Genomic DNA, 14,927 nt, shown 5'->3' on the forward strand with positions numbered 1-14,927 from the left:
AACAAAAAATGTCCATGAACTTGATTAACTGCATTCATTTTCTCATTAAAAGTGTCTTGGGGAAAAAAGTTAGTTGAATAGAAGTAGTGAAATATGTATTTGTGAACATAATATAGCCTACACAATACAAACACAATATGTAACATATGTTTTATGTCTGAATGCAACATTCTAACTAGGAATATTCAACACTGAAATCTGTTACTCTCGTTATTCCAAATGCATCTGTGGATCTTTTCTGCTGACAACAATGAAAAGTAATCTTTGTCTTTAATTCAACGTTTGATCCAAACATCAGAATATATCGTGTGGAATGGTTTCTATGTTACTGAGTGGAATGTTTTTTTTCTGCTGGTGTATCCTGAGGTAGGTCCTCTCAGAACCTTTTCCTGCAGTGTGTACAGGTAGGGCTGTGGCGGTCATGAAAATGTGTCAGCCGTTAACTGTCACGCAAAATGACCACAATAACAAGGTTATTGACCATGTATTAACAAATACGGTTGGCATCTCCGGGTTTCCAAGCATACAAGCCGCTGATGCGCGCCTTTGGAACATCTAAAATTGAAATATGGATTACAAATCCATTTAATATACACCATCACAATAGCTGGTGTTAAGAAACATTATGATATGAAGAAAATCTATTTCAGAAGAACAGAATTTCATATTGAGTCGGCCAACTGTATGTTACCGATCTGGGAGTGCCATGCCAATAGCAGAAAAAATATACTTAAATCCTGTGCAATTATTTTATATGACTTTATATTTACAAGAATATAAGTGTACATTGATTAATAAAATAGAAAGGATATTTTTCTCTAACGATTACCGAGCGAGTGCGCAATGGCTATTCTGTGTCGAGTGTAAAAAGTGATCATTTGTAACATGTCCTATATGATTCATTTCGAGTTATTTGACAACTTTAGTTGTGAGACAAACCTTAGAATGTCTTAGAAATCAAAACATATGGGCTGCATGATGCAACAATTGACGATTTGAAAAAGTTGCAAAAAAGGCATGCGCTCCGTTTCTTGCCTAGACTGCACACACTGCTCATTAGTCTCTCATTCACAAGTAATAATATTCTCTCCCATCAGACTACTCTCAATTTATAAGATCTTTATACTAAATAATATATGTGTGTGAAATTAGTTTAGAATGGGCCATTATCAGCTGCATGGGCATGCCATCCGTATGCACTCGACAGTGTCGATGAAATACGAACGCTATAATAGGTGTGTTGGAAAAATGACCAGCTCCTGACACGCATCATTAATTCATTATGAATAACATTCATTTGATTTCATTCTTCATTAATGTAACCACAATGTTCAGTTGAAATGACTCGCATTTGCATGCACCAACAGTAGCGACATCTTATTTAATATATATATATTAAATAAGATGCGTAGTGTCCAGAGCATGGAGGCGCTACCAGGAGACAGGCCAGTACATCAGGAGACGTGGAGGAGGCCGTAGGAGGGCAACAACCCAGCAGCAGGACCGCTACCTCCGCCTTTGTGCAAGGAGGAGCACTGCCAGAGCCCTGCAAAATGACCTCCAGCAGGCCACAAATGTGGCCTGACAGACACAGCAAACCTTCTTGCCACAGCTCGCATTGATGTGCTATCCTGGATGAGCTGCACTACCTGAGCCACTTGTGTGGGTTGTAGACTCCGTCTCATGCTACCACTAAAGTGAAAGCACCGCCAGCATTCAAAAGTGACCAAAACATCAGCCAGGAAGCATAGGAACTGAGAAGTGGTCTGTGGTCACCACCTGCAGAACCACTCCTTTATTGGGGGTGTCTTGCTAATTGCCTATAATTTCCACCTTTTGTCTATTCCATTTGCACAACAGCATGTGAAATTTATTGTCAATCAGTGTTGCTTCCTAAGTGGACAGTTTGATTTCACAGAAGTGTGATTGACTTGGAGTTACATTGTGTTGTTTAAGTGTTCCCTTTATTTTTTTGAGCAGTGTATATATAAAATGTGGATTTGGGCTAATTCACCATCTGAGGAAGTGGAAACTCAAAATGCATTAGCTAGAAAACTAAATATAATATGCTGATAGATTAATCAATTACACAGCTAACTAACAGTTCAAGTAGTTAGTTAACAGTTAATGTAATGTCCTGAAAACTTTTCAGCATACCCAATGATGTCTATAGGCCTATGCAATTACTCCGCCCCGTATAAGATATATCTCAAAGCTATAGCCTATGAGACACTTCATTTAAAAAAGGTGCTCCAGCAGTCCAAATTGAGAAATAAATATAAAACCTACAGAAAGCTGAGACCCTCCTGCCTCCCGAGTGGCGCAGCGGTCTAAGGCACTGCATCGCAGACTCTGGTTCGATCCCAGACTGTGTCGCAGCCGGCCGCAACTGGGAGACCCATGAAGCGGCGCACAATTGGCCCAGCGTCGTCCAGGTTAGGGGAGGGTTTGGCCAGTTGGGATGTCCTTGTCCCATCTCGCTCTAGCGACTCTTTGTGGTGAGCCAGGCGCCTGCAAGCCAACTTCGGTTGCCAGCTATACGGTGTTTCCTCCGACACATTGGTGCGGCTGGCTTCCGGGTTAAGCGAACAGTGTGTCAAGAAGCAGTGCGGCTTGGCAGGTTGTGTTTCGGAGGACGGATGGCTCTCGACCTTCGCCTCGTCCGAGTCCGTACGGGAGTTGCAGCGATGGGACAAAACTACCAATTAGGTATCACAAAAAAAAAAAACACGAAGACATCTGAGACCCTCTTCTCTCCAACAGTCACAACAATAGGCCTATTTGTGTGACTTTCCCACAACTGCAATTTGAAATGTTGCAATCACAATGCATTTCTCTCCCTCTCCTCTCACCCACTTGGAGCGCAGGGAGAGAGAGCATGGTTTGGAGGATGGATGAGACGTTTCAGATAATAACAGCAAGTCTATGTCAATATAAAAATGTGGAACTTGAAACTGAATGACTGTAGTCAAATTCCACGTGACCGTTGAGTCATGGTAACTGGGCTACTCAAACTGTGCTCTGTAAACGGATGGTGCTGATGGGCGTTAGTAGGTTACCAAACTTGCTAACGGCCATCAAGATGCTAATGACCTGGTACTCAACGCTCTATTGTCCCTCAAATCACTCTGCGCAGAGATAGAGAGCGTGGTTTGGACGATGGATGAGACGTTTCAGATAATAGCAGCAAGTCTATTTCAATATAAAAATGTGGAACTTGAAAGTCATGGTCAACACACCTGTATTTACAGAATGCAACACACATGTATTCCTGCTATTGTGATCCCTGCAGATTATTCAAATTCAATCATGAAGGGTTTGATGCGATTTTCAAATGCATTAGCATTGATGTCAGAGTGATTTGAGGGACAATAGAGCGTTGAGTACCATGCGATTAGCGTCTTGATGGCCGTTAGCAAGTTTGGTAGGCTACTAACGCCCATCAGCACCACTCATTTACAGAGTGCAGTTTGATTAGCTCAGTTACCATGACTCAACGGTCATGTGGAATTTGACTACAGTGATGACTTGTGACCACCGGTGTGGCGGTATTACGGTCACCGTAACAGCCCTACACACAGGGGAACGGCCTCTCTCCTGTGTGGACCTTCAGGTGCATCTTCAGCTGGTGCTGGTGGGAGAACCTCTTTTCACACTGTGGGCAGCTATAGGATTTCTCCCCTGTGTGGACCCTCTGATGCCTCTTCAGGTTGCAAGCCTGGGCAAAGCTCATGTGACACTGGGTACAGCTGTAGGGTTTCTCCCCTGTGTGGACCCTCTGGTGGATCTCCACCTTCTGGGGGCGGCTGAATCCTTTGTTACAGAACATGCAGAGGAACCGTTTCTCTTTACTATTACCTGATGTTGCTCCCCCTCCCTGAGCCTGGGCTCTAGCCCTGTCGTTTGAGTTCAATACCTGATCGAAAAGGACGCGGCCGTGTGAATCGGAAGGTACCATCGACGTGGACACTGGGTTGCGATCCCTGAGCGGGTGTAAAGGGGAGTGGGTTGCGACATTTGGATTTGTCTGTAAGCTTTCCCTGTAGTCTAAGAAGTCACTGGTGTTGCCCTGCGAGTGTCCTTCTCCTAAGTGAGTCTCGTCTGCATTCCATGTCAGAGGAGTGTCGCCTTTCACTTTCACTTCATCTACGACTATACCCTCCCCTTTCTTATCAAGGCACACGTCAGAGTATACACTACTACTGTACCGGTTCCAGTCCCCTCTCAATGGATTAGTCTGTGTATCTAAGCCGATAGGCATGTCACCAGGTATCATCTCTGCAGCGTATGAACAGGACGGATCATTGCCAGTCTGTAACGTGTCACCTGAGTCCTGGTGGGACAGAACCGTCCTTGGGCTCGTGTTACCGTAAAGTAAATACTCTGAGTGGGGAGCAGGAGGACAGCCCAGTCGGTCCAGCCCCGTTAAAGTCTCTGTATCTGTCTCTGACTTGAGGACGGCGTTCAGCGTTCCACTGACCTCCGTGATGTTTCGTCGGGTAATGGGTGGCGCTTGGGCGGGGTCCTCTGTGGCTACAGGGGGCGCTCCAGCCGTTCCAGTATGGATGCATTTGCTGTGCCGTGGGTCCTCCTCTTCTTGAGACCTCTCCAGCTTGACCCCAGGACCTGCAGGCTCTGCATCCTGACACAAGAAGAGGGGAGATTGTTATCCAAATTCTACTCATGTACCGGTAATAATGTCGTGGGGAAGTCTCAGAAGCTCCCCTATGACAGATAAATTAGGATGTACTTGTAAGCAAGTGAATAGCTGAGGCGAGCCTTTCTGAAATGAACTGGCCACATTTGATGTACTCTAATTTTGATGTAATACTATTACACTAACCTCTATCACGATAACGTGCTGGGTTGAGGTTCCACTCCCCTCATCAACAGTGATTGGTTGCTCATCTCTACATGTATTGTGTCCCGCTGGCTTCACAAAGCTCCTGTAGCCTCCAGTAAGATGTCCTTCAACTGAGACAGTGATTGGGGGAAAAGAGGTGGTTAGGTTAGCTACTGTCAATGCTCAAAGCCATGTTGTACACCAATGACAGTTTTGACACTCTAGAATTGGCAAGGATGTAAGGTAACACTTCAAATAACTTCTTGATACACTATTTATAGATCAGTAGATTATGTTCCATGCATCACATTGTTTTCAATTAGTAAATAATAGGAAATGCAGTAAATCAAGAATCTGGTTAGAATATGATAGTGTCTTTGTGCAAGATAGCTAAATAAAATCAGGGGAATTATTGCATACAATCCACAAACTGACCAAGACGCAATTCTGGTTAACCAAATGTGGTTAACACATTTAAAGTCACATATGCGCAGAGGGGAAAAGACGACAAAATGTACCTCTTGCCTTTTTTTCTTTAAAAAAAAATCATCTTTATTGAAGTTAACTTTTTACAACCATAAATATTTCACATAAATACAATTCAAGTTTCACAATACATTTTAGTTCATAATTACATAACGTGATGTACAGATTTTATAGTGTCCGTGGTAGTTTATCTTATTTCCTCTTTTTTAGTTCCGTTTTGATTATTATACTTTTTTTAATTGAACAAAATGTTATTTCATAGTCATAATGCATCTTGTCTTCCAAATTTTACTGTTCACAACGTATATTATTGTCCACCATAATTCTTTAGTAGAGTCATCCACGTGAGAATCAAAGACACCATGAAAGACAGACTTGGGATTTATACATACAGTACAAGTCAAAAGTTTGGACACACCTACTCATTCAAGGGTTTTTCTTTATGTTTACTATTTTCTACATTGTAGAATAATAGTGAAGACATCAAAACTATGAAATAACACATATGGAATCATGTTGTAACCAAAAAAAGTGTTAAACAAAACAAAATATTTTTGATTCTTCAAAGTAGCTAACCTTTGCCTTGATGACAGCTTTGCATACTCTTGGCATTCTCTGAACCAGCTTCATGAGGAATGCTTTTCCAACAGTCTTGAAGGAGTTCCCACATATGCTGAGCATTTGTTGGCTGCTTTTCCTTCACTCCACGGTCCAACTCATTCCAAACCAACTCAGCTGGGTTGAAGTTGGATGATTGTGGAGGCCAGGTCATCTGATGCAGCACTCCATCACTCTCCTTCTTGGTCAAATAGCCCTTGAACAGCCTGGAGGTGTGTGTTGGGTTATTGTCCTGTCGAAAAACAAATTATAGTCCCACTAAGCACAAACCAGATGGGATGGCGTATCGCTGCAGAATGCTGTGGTAGCCATGCTGGTTAAGTGTGCCTTGAATTCTAAATAAATCACTGACAGTGTCACCAGCAAAGCACCAGCACACCATCTCCTCCTCCATGCTTCATGGTGGGAACAACACATGCGGAGATCATCCGTTCACCTACTCTGCGTCTCACAAAGACACGGCGGTTGGAACCAATCATCTCAAATTTGGACATCAGACCAAAGGACAGATTTTCACGGGTCTAATGTCCATTGCTTGTGTTTCTTGGCCCAAGAAAGTCTCTTCTTATTATTGGTATCCTTTAGTAGTAGTTTCTTTGCAGCAATTCAACCATGAAGGGCTGATTCACACAGTCTCCTCTGAACAGTTGATGTTGAGATGTGTCTGTTACTTGAACTCTGTGAAGCATTTATTTGGGCTGCAATCTGAGGTGCAGTTAACTCTAATGAACGTATCCTCTGCAGCAGAGGTAACTGGGTCTTCCCTTCCTGTGGCGGTCCTCATGAGAGGCAGTTTCATGATGCACTTGATGGATTTTGCGACTGCACTTGAAGAAATGTTCAAAGTTCTTTAAAGTTCTTACTTATTTGAGCTGTTCTTGCCATAATATGGACTTGGTCTTTTACCAAATAGGGCTATCTTCTGTATAACACCCCTACCTTGTCACAACACAACTGATTGGCTCAAAATCATTAAGGAAAGAAATTCCACAAATTAACAAGGCACATCTGTTAATTGAAATGTATTCCAGGTGATTACCTCATGAGCCTGGTTGAGAGAATGCCAAGAGTGTGCAAAGCTGTCATCAAGGCAAAGGGTGGCTACTTTGAAGAATATCAAATATGTTTTGATTTGTTTAACAGTGTTATTTCATAGTTTTGATGTCTTCACTATTATTCTACAATGTAGAACATAGTACAAATAAATAAAAACCCTTGAATGAGTAGGTGTCCACACTTTTGACAGATACTGTACATTTTCTGACAACTGTGCAACGAGTATATATATTTTTAAACATCCTTGTTTCTGCAGGAGGGTTCAGATTGCGGTATGCGACTTCAACACCATATTTAATCAGATATCACTTTATAAATAGTTTTGTTCAAGTTTCAAAATGTGTATTTAAATGTATGAAATTGACTGAGATACCAGATCCTTTGGTTCCGTAATCGTATTAAAACCCCCACATATAATTACGGAATTTCCCACACATAAATAGCCCCTTATGTACCTCTTGCGGTTCCTCTGTATCTGTCGAGGATCTTGACACTTCTGGGACGACTGGCGAGAATGCGCTCTCGCATTGTCTTGTCAGCGCGGTCCCGTGGCACCTTCAGTTCCAGTAGCTGTAGTTTCCTCTGCAATGCCCTGTTTTCTTTTTGTCTTTGAGTTATTTCCAAACGAAACACTGCATAGTCGTTGTCTACGAGCTTACAGATCTCTGCAACGGCTGCATTCGCTAGCACCTCCATGATGGAGGCTATTTGAGTGTGAAAAACCATACAGTTAGCCATTGTTAGAAGCTAGCTACCTAGCGTTACCTAGATAACATCAACCTAACCTGTCTCCAACGCGAATAAAATAGTACCCGGGGTAAGTATGTGATGCTATGCAAGGTTTTAATAAACGTCTAAATAACAACAATAAAAACGCTAACGTAAAAATTGTTCTTGGTTACTGTTCACTTCCGTTTAAATTGTCTTCTTCATGTGGTTTTCCGGCCGACTAGACGCTTTGTTGCGTTTTGCTGCCTTTCACAGGTCAGAGATTGAATTGCACATTTTGTTCACGGAAAAAGGGCACCACCATCTAACCCTACATATATCCCACTACAGGCCGTCGGCCTGGGAGGCTGGAACCCCTTCTCTTAAAACCCTGTGTAGTTCTTCTGCACTAAAATCTGACACCCAAAAAACTTCTCTGCTGCTGCTACTACCAAACCTATCTTCTGGGATTTCTTCTCCATCTGTGTGGTACAATTAATGACCATAGCGATAAATGATAAGAAGCCAAACGTACTAACACACAAACTGTCCGGGTCACTCTGTACTGGCCTACGAGTCACAGGGATCCTCTCAGGCTCCCTCACCCAGCCTCACTCTTTTCCCATCACCATCTACTTTCCTCACTCGCACATTTCTGACCCCCAGCAACACCACCACAATTGAAGCACCACTTTTTCCACCAAAACTACACACTCCTTTGTCCCATGCCCTCCTGTACACTTCTCAAACGTCAGAATTTCCCTCCTACATACTGCTGTAACATGACCATACACTTGGCACCTGAAACACCGTAGTAGGTTCAGAACAAAAGCTCTTATGGGATACCTGACATGTCCTAGCATGACTTTATCAGGTAAACACTCAACATCAAAACTCTGAAGGATAGACAGGGTCTCCTCAATATCGCGCTCGCCACCGGGTCTGCGTTCCACCAAACGGCGTGCATCACAGACACCAGGGATCCTCAACTTCAGTTGTTCCACCTCAACACTCAAAGCCACCCCAGTTATCACTCCTTTGTGCTCTACTCCAGATAGCAAAGCAAGACACAGCTCTTGTCCCAAGGAGCGAGATGTGGAGTGCCCGCTCCTTCTGGGTGGAAGACACACAGAAAAACAGTAAGTCCACTTCTAGATGCTTTGACTGAGATAACAATACACAACTCCTTCTCCACGCAGCCGGATACCACAAATTGGTTGGCCAAAAGGCATGAATTCACTTTCTCCACAAATCACAAGAGTCATCTCAGGCATTTTCCTGATGATTGGGGTGAGGCTCAGAAGTCTTCAGGTTCTTTTTCTTCACTTTTGTCAGGTTTGATTTCTAAGCTTTCACTATCCGACTCCCATTGTTGGAAAAGTACCCAATTGTCATATTTGAGTAAAAGTAAAGATACCTTTTGTAGATGACTCATATGACTCAAGTAAAAGTGAAAGTCATCCAGAAAAATAATACTTGAGTAAATGTCTAAAAGTATTTGGTTTTAAATATACTTAAGTATCTAAAGTAAATCTAATTACAAAAATATACTAAAGTATCAAAAGTAAAAGTAAAAGTGTGAATCATTTTTTAATTGCTTATAATACGAAAATCAGAAGGCACAATTTTCTTGTTTTTAAAATGTACGGATAGCTAGGGGCACACTACAACACGCAGACATAATTTACAAACGAAGCATTTGTGTTTAGTGAGTCCTCCAGATCAGAAGCAGTAGGGATGACCATGGATGTTCTCTTGATAAGTTAGTGAATTGGACCACTTTCCTGTCCAAAAATATAAATAGTAAAGTACAGATACCTAAAAAAACTACTTAAGCAGTATTTTAAAATATTTTTTACTTAAGTACTTAACACCACTGCTGACTCCATCTCATGCTTTTCAGGAGAGGAACATGTAATTATCTCTGCTGTAGTTGACTCATGAGAGAAAGTACTTTGCATGTATTTCGCAGAGATTTGTACGGTTTGTGCCTTTCTCCCTTCTTTCTGCCTCGTGTCATCTCGCCATCCACCATTCTTCCTCCAAGTGCCCGCCGGTCAAGCTAACTAGCTAGCTAGCTCCACTTCTGTTGACACTGAAGAGAAGGGATCTTATTGGTTGGCATCATAGCTCGAAGGGTGTGGTTAAATGAAAAAGGTGTACACGCTGTTCTTTAAATTACGGGACTGCTTATCACTTTACACATCAAATCTCCTATGATCAGTATCTTTCAAGCTGAGAGCAGACTTGTTTAGAAAGAACAGTGTGTTAGCAAGAATAGAGTAGAAAATATTAGAATTACTTTATTCTATCTTCATCACCTTAGTAAGGTTAATATTCAACTGTCCTTGTTCTTGACTAGATTTACCGTCCCTCTAAAAACAGGTACAGTGGGGCAAAAAAGTATTTAGTCAGCCACCAATTGTGCAAGTTCTCCCAATTAAAAAGATGAGAGAGGCCTGTAATTTTCATCATAGGTACACTTCAACTATGACAGACAAAATGAGAAGAAAAAAAATCCAGAAAATCACATTGTAGGATTTTTAATGAATTTATTTGCAAATTATGGTGGAAAATAAGTATTTGGTCACCTACAAACAAGCAAGATTTCTGGTTCTCACAGACCTGTAACTTCTTCTTTAAGAGGCTCCTCTGTCCTCCACTCATTACCTGTATTAATAGCACCTGTTTGAACTTGTTATCAGTATAAAAGACACCTGTCCACAACCTCAAACAGTCACACTCCAAACTCCACTATGGCCAAGACCAAAGAGCTGTCAAAGGACACCAGAAACAAAATTGTAGACCTGCACCAGGCTGGGAAGACTGAATCTGCAATAGGTATGCAGCTTTGTTTGAAGAAATCAACTGTGGGAGCAATTATTAGGAAATGGAAGACATACAAGACCACTGATAATCTCCCTCGATCTGGGGCTCCACGCAAGATCTCACCCCGTGGGGTCAAAATGATCACAAGAACGGTGAGCAAAAATCCCAGAACCACACGGGGGGACCTAGTGAATGACCTGTAGAGAGCTGGTACCAAAGTAACAAAGCCTACCATCAGTAACACACTACGCCGCCAGGGACTCAAATCCTGCAGTGCCAGACGTGTCCCCCTGCTTAAGCCAGTACATGTCCAGGCCCGTCTGAAGTTTGCTAGAGAGCATTTGGATGATCCAGAAGAAGATTGGGAGAATGTCATATGGTCAGATGAAACCAAAATAGAACTTTTTGGTAAAAACTCAACTCGTCGTGTTTGGAGGACAAAGAAAGCTGAGTTGCATCCAAAGAACACCATACCTACTGTGAAGCACGGGGGTGGAAACATCATGCTTTGGGGCTGTTTTTCTGCAAAGGGACCAGGACGACTGATCCGTGTAAAGGAAAGAATGAATGGGGCCATGTATCGTGAGATTTTGAGTGAAAACCTCCTTCCATCAGCAAGGGCATTGAAGATGAAACGTGGCTGGGTCTTTCAGCATGACAATGATCCCAAACACACCGCCCGGGCAACGAAGGAGTGGCTTCGTAAGAAGCATTTCAAGGTCCTGGAGTGTTGCCCAGCAACAGCCCCAAAACATCACTGCTCTAGAGGAGATCTGCATGGAGGAATGGGCCAAAATACCAGCAACAGTGTGTGAAAACCTTGTGAAGACTTACAGAAAACGTTTGACCTCTGTCATTGCCAACAAAGGGTATATAACAAAGTATTGAGATAAACTTTTGTTATTGACCAAATACTTATTTTCCACCATAATTTGCAAATAAATTCATTAAAAATCCTACAATGTGATTTTCTGGATTTTTTTTCTTCTCATTTTGTCTGTCATAGTTGAAGTGTACCTATGATGAAAATTACAGGCCTCTCATCTTTTTAAGTGGTGTAACGTCTTTCGTCGGTAGAAGGAGAGGAGGACTAAAGCGCAGCGTGGTGCGTATCCATAATTTATTAGAATACTTCTCAATATGAACAAAAACAATAAACAGACGAAAAACCAACGAAGCTACAGTCCCGAACTAGTGAACACAGAAAAAAACAGGAACACACGAACAGGAACAATCACCCACAAATCAACAGTGAAAACAGGCTACCTTAATATGGTTCCCAATCAGAGACAATGCAAAACACCTGCCTCTGATTGAGAACCATATCAGGCCAAATGACAAACCTCAACATAGAAACACATAACATAGACTGCCCACCCCAACTCACGCCCTGACCATACTAACTAAAGACAAAAACAAAGGAAAATAAAGGTCAGAACGTGACAGTACCCACCCCCAAAGGTGCGGACTCAGGCCGCAAAACCTGAACCTATAGGGGAGGGTCTGGGTGGGCGTCTGTCCGCGGTGGCGGCTCTGGCGCGGGACGTGGACCCCACTTAACCATAGTTTTAGTCCACCTCAACCGCCCCCGTGGCCTCTTACGAGCGGCGCTCCTTGCCGCCGACCTCTGACTGGGGACCCTAGCCATGGGTCCCGAATGGACGGGAGATTCCGGCAGCACCGGAGTAAAGGACGACTCCGGCAGCGCCGGACAGGTGGGCGACTCCGGCAGCGCCGGAGTGAAAGGCAATTCCGGCATCGCCGGCTTAACAGGCAGCTCTGGCAGCTCCTGGCTGACTGACGGCTCTGGCAGGTCCTGGCTGACTGACGGCTCTGGCAGGTCCTGGCTGACTGACGGCTCTGGCGGCTCCTGGCTGACTGACGGCTCTGGCGGCTCCTGGCTGGCGGGCTGCTCTGGCGGCTCCTGGCTGGCGGGCGGCTCTGGCGGCTCCTGGCTGGCGGGCGGCTCTGGCGGCTCCTGGCTGGCGGGCGGCTCTGGCGGCTCCTGGCTGGCGGGCGGCTCTGGCGGCTCCTGGCTGGCGGGCGGCTCTGGCGGCTCCTGACTGACGGACGGCTCTGGCGGCTCAGGACAGACAGGCGGCTCTGACGGCTCAGGACAGACGGGCGGCTTTGACGGCTCAGGACAGACCGGTGGCTCTGACGGCTCAGGACAGACGGGCGGCTCTGACGGCGCTGGGCAGACGTCGGCTCAGACGGCGCTGGGCAGACGGGCAGCGCAGGCGGCGCTGGGCAGACGGGCAGCGCAGGCGGCGCTGGACAGACGGGCAGCGCAGGCGGCGCTGGACAGACGGGCAGCGTAGGCGGCGCTGGACAGACGGGCACACCTGTAGGGAGGAGACGGAGAGACAGCCTGGTGCGTGGGGCTGCCACAGGACCCACCAGGCTGGGGAGACCTACAGGAGGCTTGGTGTTAGGAGGAGGCACCTGAAGGACCGGGCTGTGGGGGAGCACTGGAGCTCTGGTGCGCAGCCTTGGCACCACTCCCCCAGGCTGGAATACTACTCTAGCCCGGACCCTCCAGAGTGCAGGCACAGGTTGAACCGGGCTGTGGGTGAGCACTGGAGAGCTAGTGCCTACTACACGCACCTCTCCCTTAGGCTCCACTCCCACATTTGCCCGGCACGAGCGGAGCGCAGGCATAGGACGCACTGCACCCTCCCAGCGCCCCGGAGACACAGCACGCAGAGCCGGCGCAGGATAACCTGGACCGAAACGGCGTACCGGAGACCAGACACACTGAGCAGGCACAATACGCCCTGGCTGGATGCCCACACTCGCATGACACTTTCGGGGGGCTGCCCTATAGCGCACCGGGCTATGGGCACGTACTGGCGACACCGTGCGCTTAACCGCATAACACGGTGCCTGACCAGTAACGCGCTGCTTATAATAAGCACGAGGAGTGAGCTCTGGTCTGCTACCTGGCTTAGCCAGTCTCCCCGTGTGCCTCCCCCCCCAAAAAAATTGGGGGCTGCCTCTCGTACCTGTCGCGCTGCCGTGCTGCCTCCTCATATCGCCGCCGCTCAGCTTTCGCTGCCTCCAGCTCTGGTTTGGGACGGCGATATTCCCCAGCCTGTGACCAGGGTCCTTTCCCATCCAGAATCTCCTCCCAGGTCCAGGAGTCCTGCGATCGCTGCTGCCCGATACCACGCTGCTTGGTCCTTGGTTGGTGGGTGAATCTGTAACGTCTTTCGTCGGTAGAAGGAGAGGAGGACCAAAGCGCAGCGTGGTGCGTATCCATAATTTATTAGAATACTTCTCAATATGAACAAAAACAATAAACAAACGAAAAACCAACGAAGCTACAGTCCCGAACTAGTGAACACAGAAAAAACCAGGAACACACGAACAGGAACAATCACCCACAAACCAACAGTGAAAACAGGCTACCTTAATATGGTTCCCAATCAGAGACAATGCAAAACACCTGCCTCTGATTGAGAACCATATCAGGCCAAATGAGAAACCTCAAAATAGAAACACAACATAGACTGCCCACCCCAACTCAAGCCCTGACCATACTAACTAAAGACAAAAACAAAGGAAAATAAAGGTCAGAACGTGACAAGTGGGAGAACTTGCACAATTGGTGGCTGACTAAATACTTTTTTGCCCCACTGTATTTACTCAAGCTTGTTTCAAAGCACAAGTTAACAAAGGGTTAATAAGGGGAATGTGGTTAATTACCCTCTTACCCCAAGACACTAGACATGATAACTATCCCAGATATACCCTGTGTATATCTCAAGCCACACTGCTACAATATCTCCTCATCGTGGACTCTCCTATGTCTGATAAGGTTAGTCAGGAAAGACAAGCTCATGTAACATAGTTTGCACTTAAAGGGCCTGTCCTTGGTGTGAACTGTCTGGTGCTTCTTCACATAGTTTGCCTCAGCAAAGCGCCTCCCACACGTGGGGCAGGCGTATGGCTTGTCTGCGTCCGTCCTAATGCTCGGCCTCCCACGTTGTGACCCAATGACACCAGAGGAGGCAGAAGCAGGAGCCCCCACCCTCAGTTGGTTAGTCTTTGAGCTCCCTCCTTGACCTCTAGCCATTGTTTGAGTGTTGTTGGGATTGTGTGCTGTCTTAGGCTAGATACCTCCTGTGGTGAACACCCATCCTGACTGTCTGTTTTGATGAGGTAATCCTGAGGTAACTGAGGAAAGCCCAGGGTGACCTGCTCTGTTCATCATGGATACTGTGGTGTTTGTATCATAGGAACAGGAGGGTCTATCTCTATCAGCCCCAGGCCCTGCTCCATCCCTGCACTAAGACTGTGAAGAGAAGGGTCTGGGCTGCAGACTGGATCTCTGACTGGAGCCTCTCTCTCTCTGATGACCACCAGGACTGAGGTTGTTCAGTCC

General features: G+C 45.5%; 1 protein-coding gene across 1 annotated transcript; it reads right to left on the reverse strand.

Moving 5' to 3' along the window:
- Nucleotides 1–3,512: 3,512 nt before the first annotated feature.
- Nucleotides 3,513–7,901, reverse strand: LOC120052966 (gastrula zinc finger protein XlCGF48.2-like). Its single transcript, XM_039000213.1, has 3 exons — nucleotides 7,459–7,901; nucleotides 4,844–4,974; nucleotides 3,513–4,642 (listed from the first exon to the last, which is right to left on the reverse strand). Exons 1-3 carry the CDS (start codon nucleotides 7,739–7,741, stop codon nucleotides 3,572–3,574), a joined length of 1,485 nt encoding a protein of 494 aa, XP_038856141.1. The 5' UTR covers nucleotides 7,742–7,901; the 3' UTR covers nucleotides 3,513–3,571.
- Nucleotides 7,902–14,927: the final 7,026 nt, after the last annotated feature.

The sequence above is a fragment of the Salvelinus namaycush genome, chromosome 8 (genome assembly GCF_016432855.1).
Source record: "Salvelinus namaycush isolate Seneca chromosome 8, SaNama_1.0, whole genome shotgun sequence".
Taxonomy (NCBI): Eukaryota; Metazoa; Chordata; class Actinopteri; order Salmoniformes; family Salmonidae; genus Salvelinus; species Salvelinus namaycush.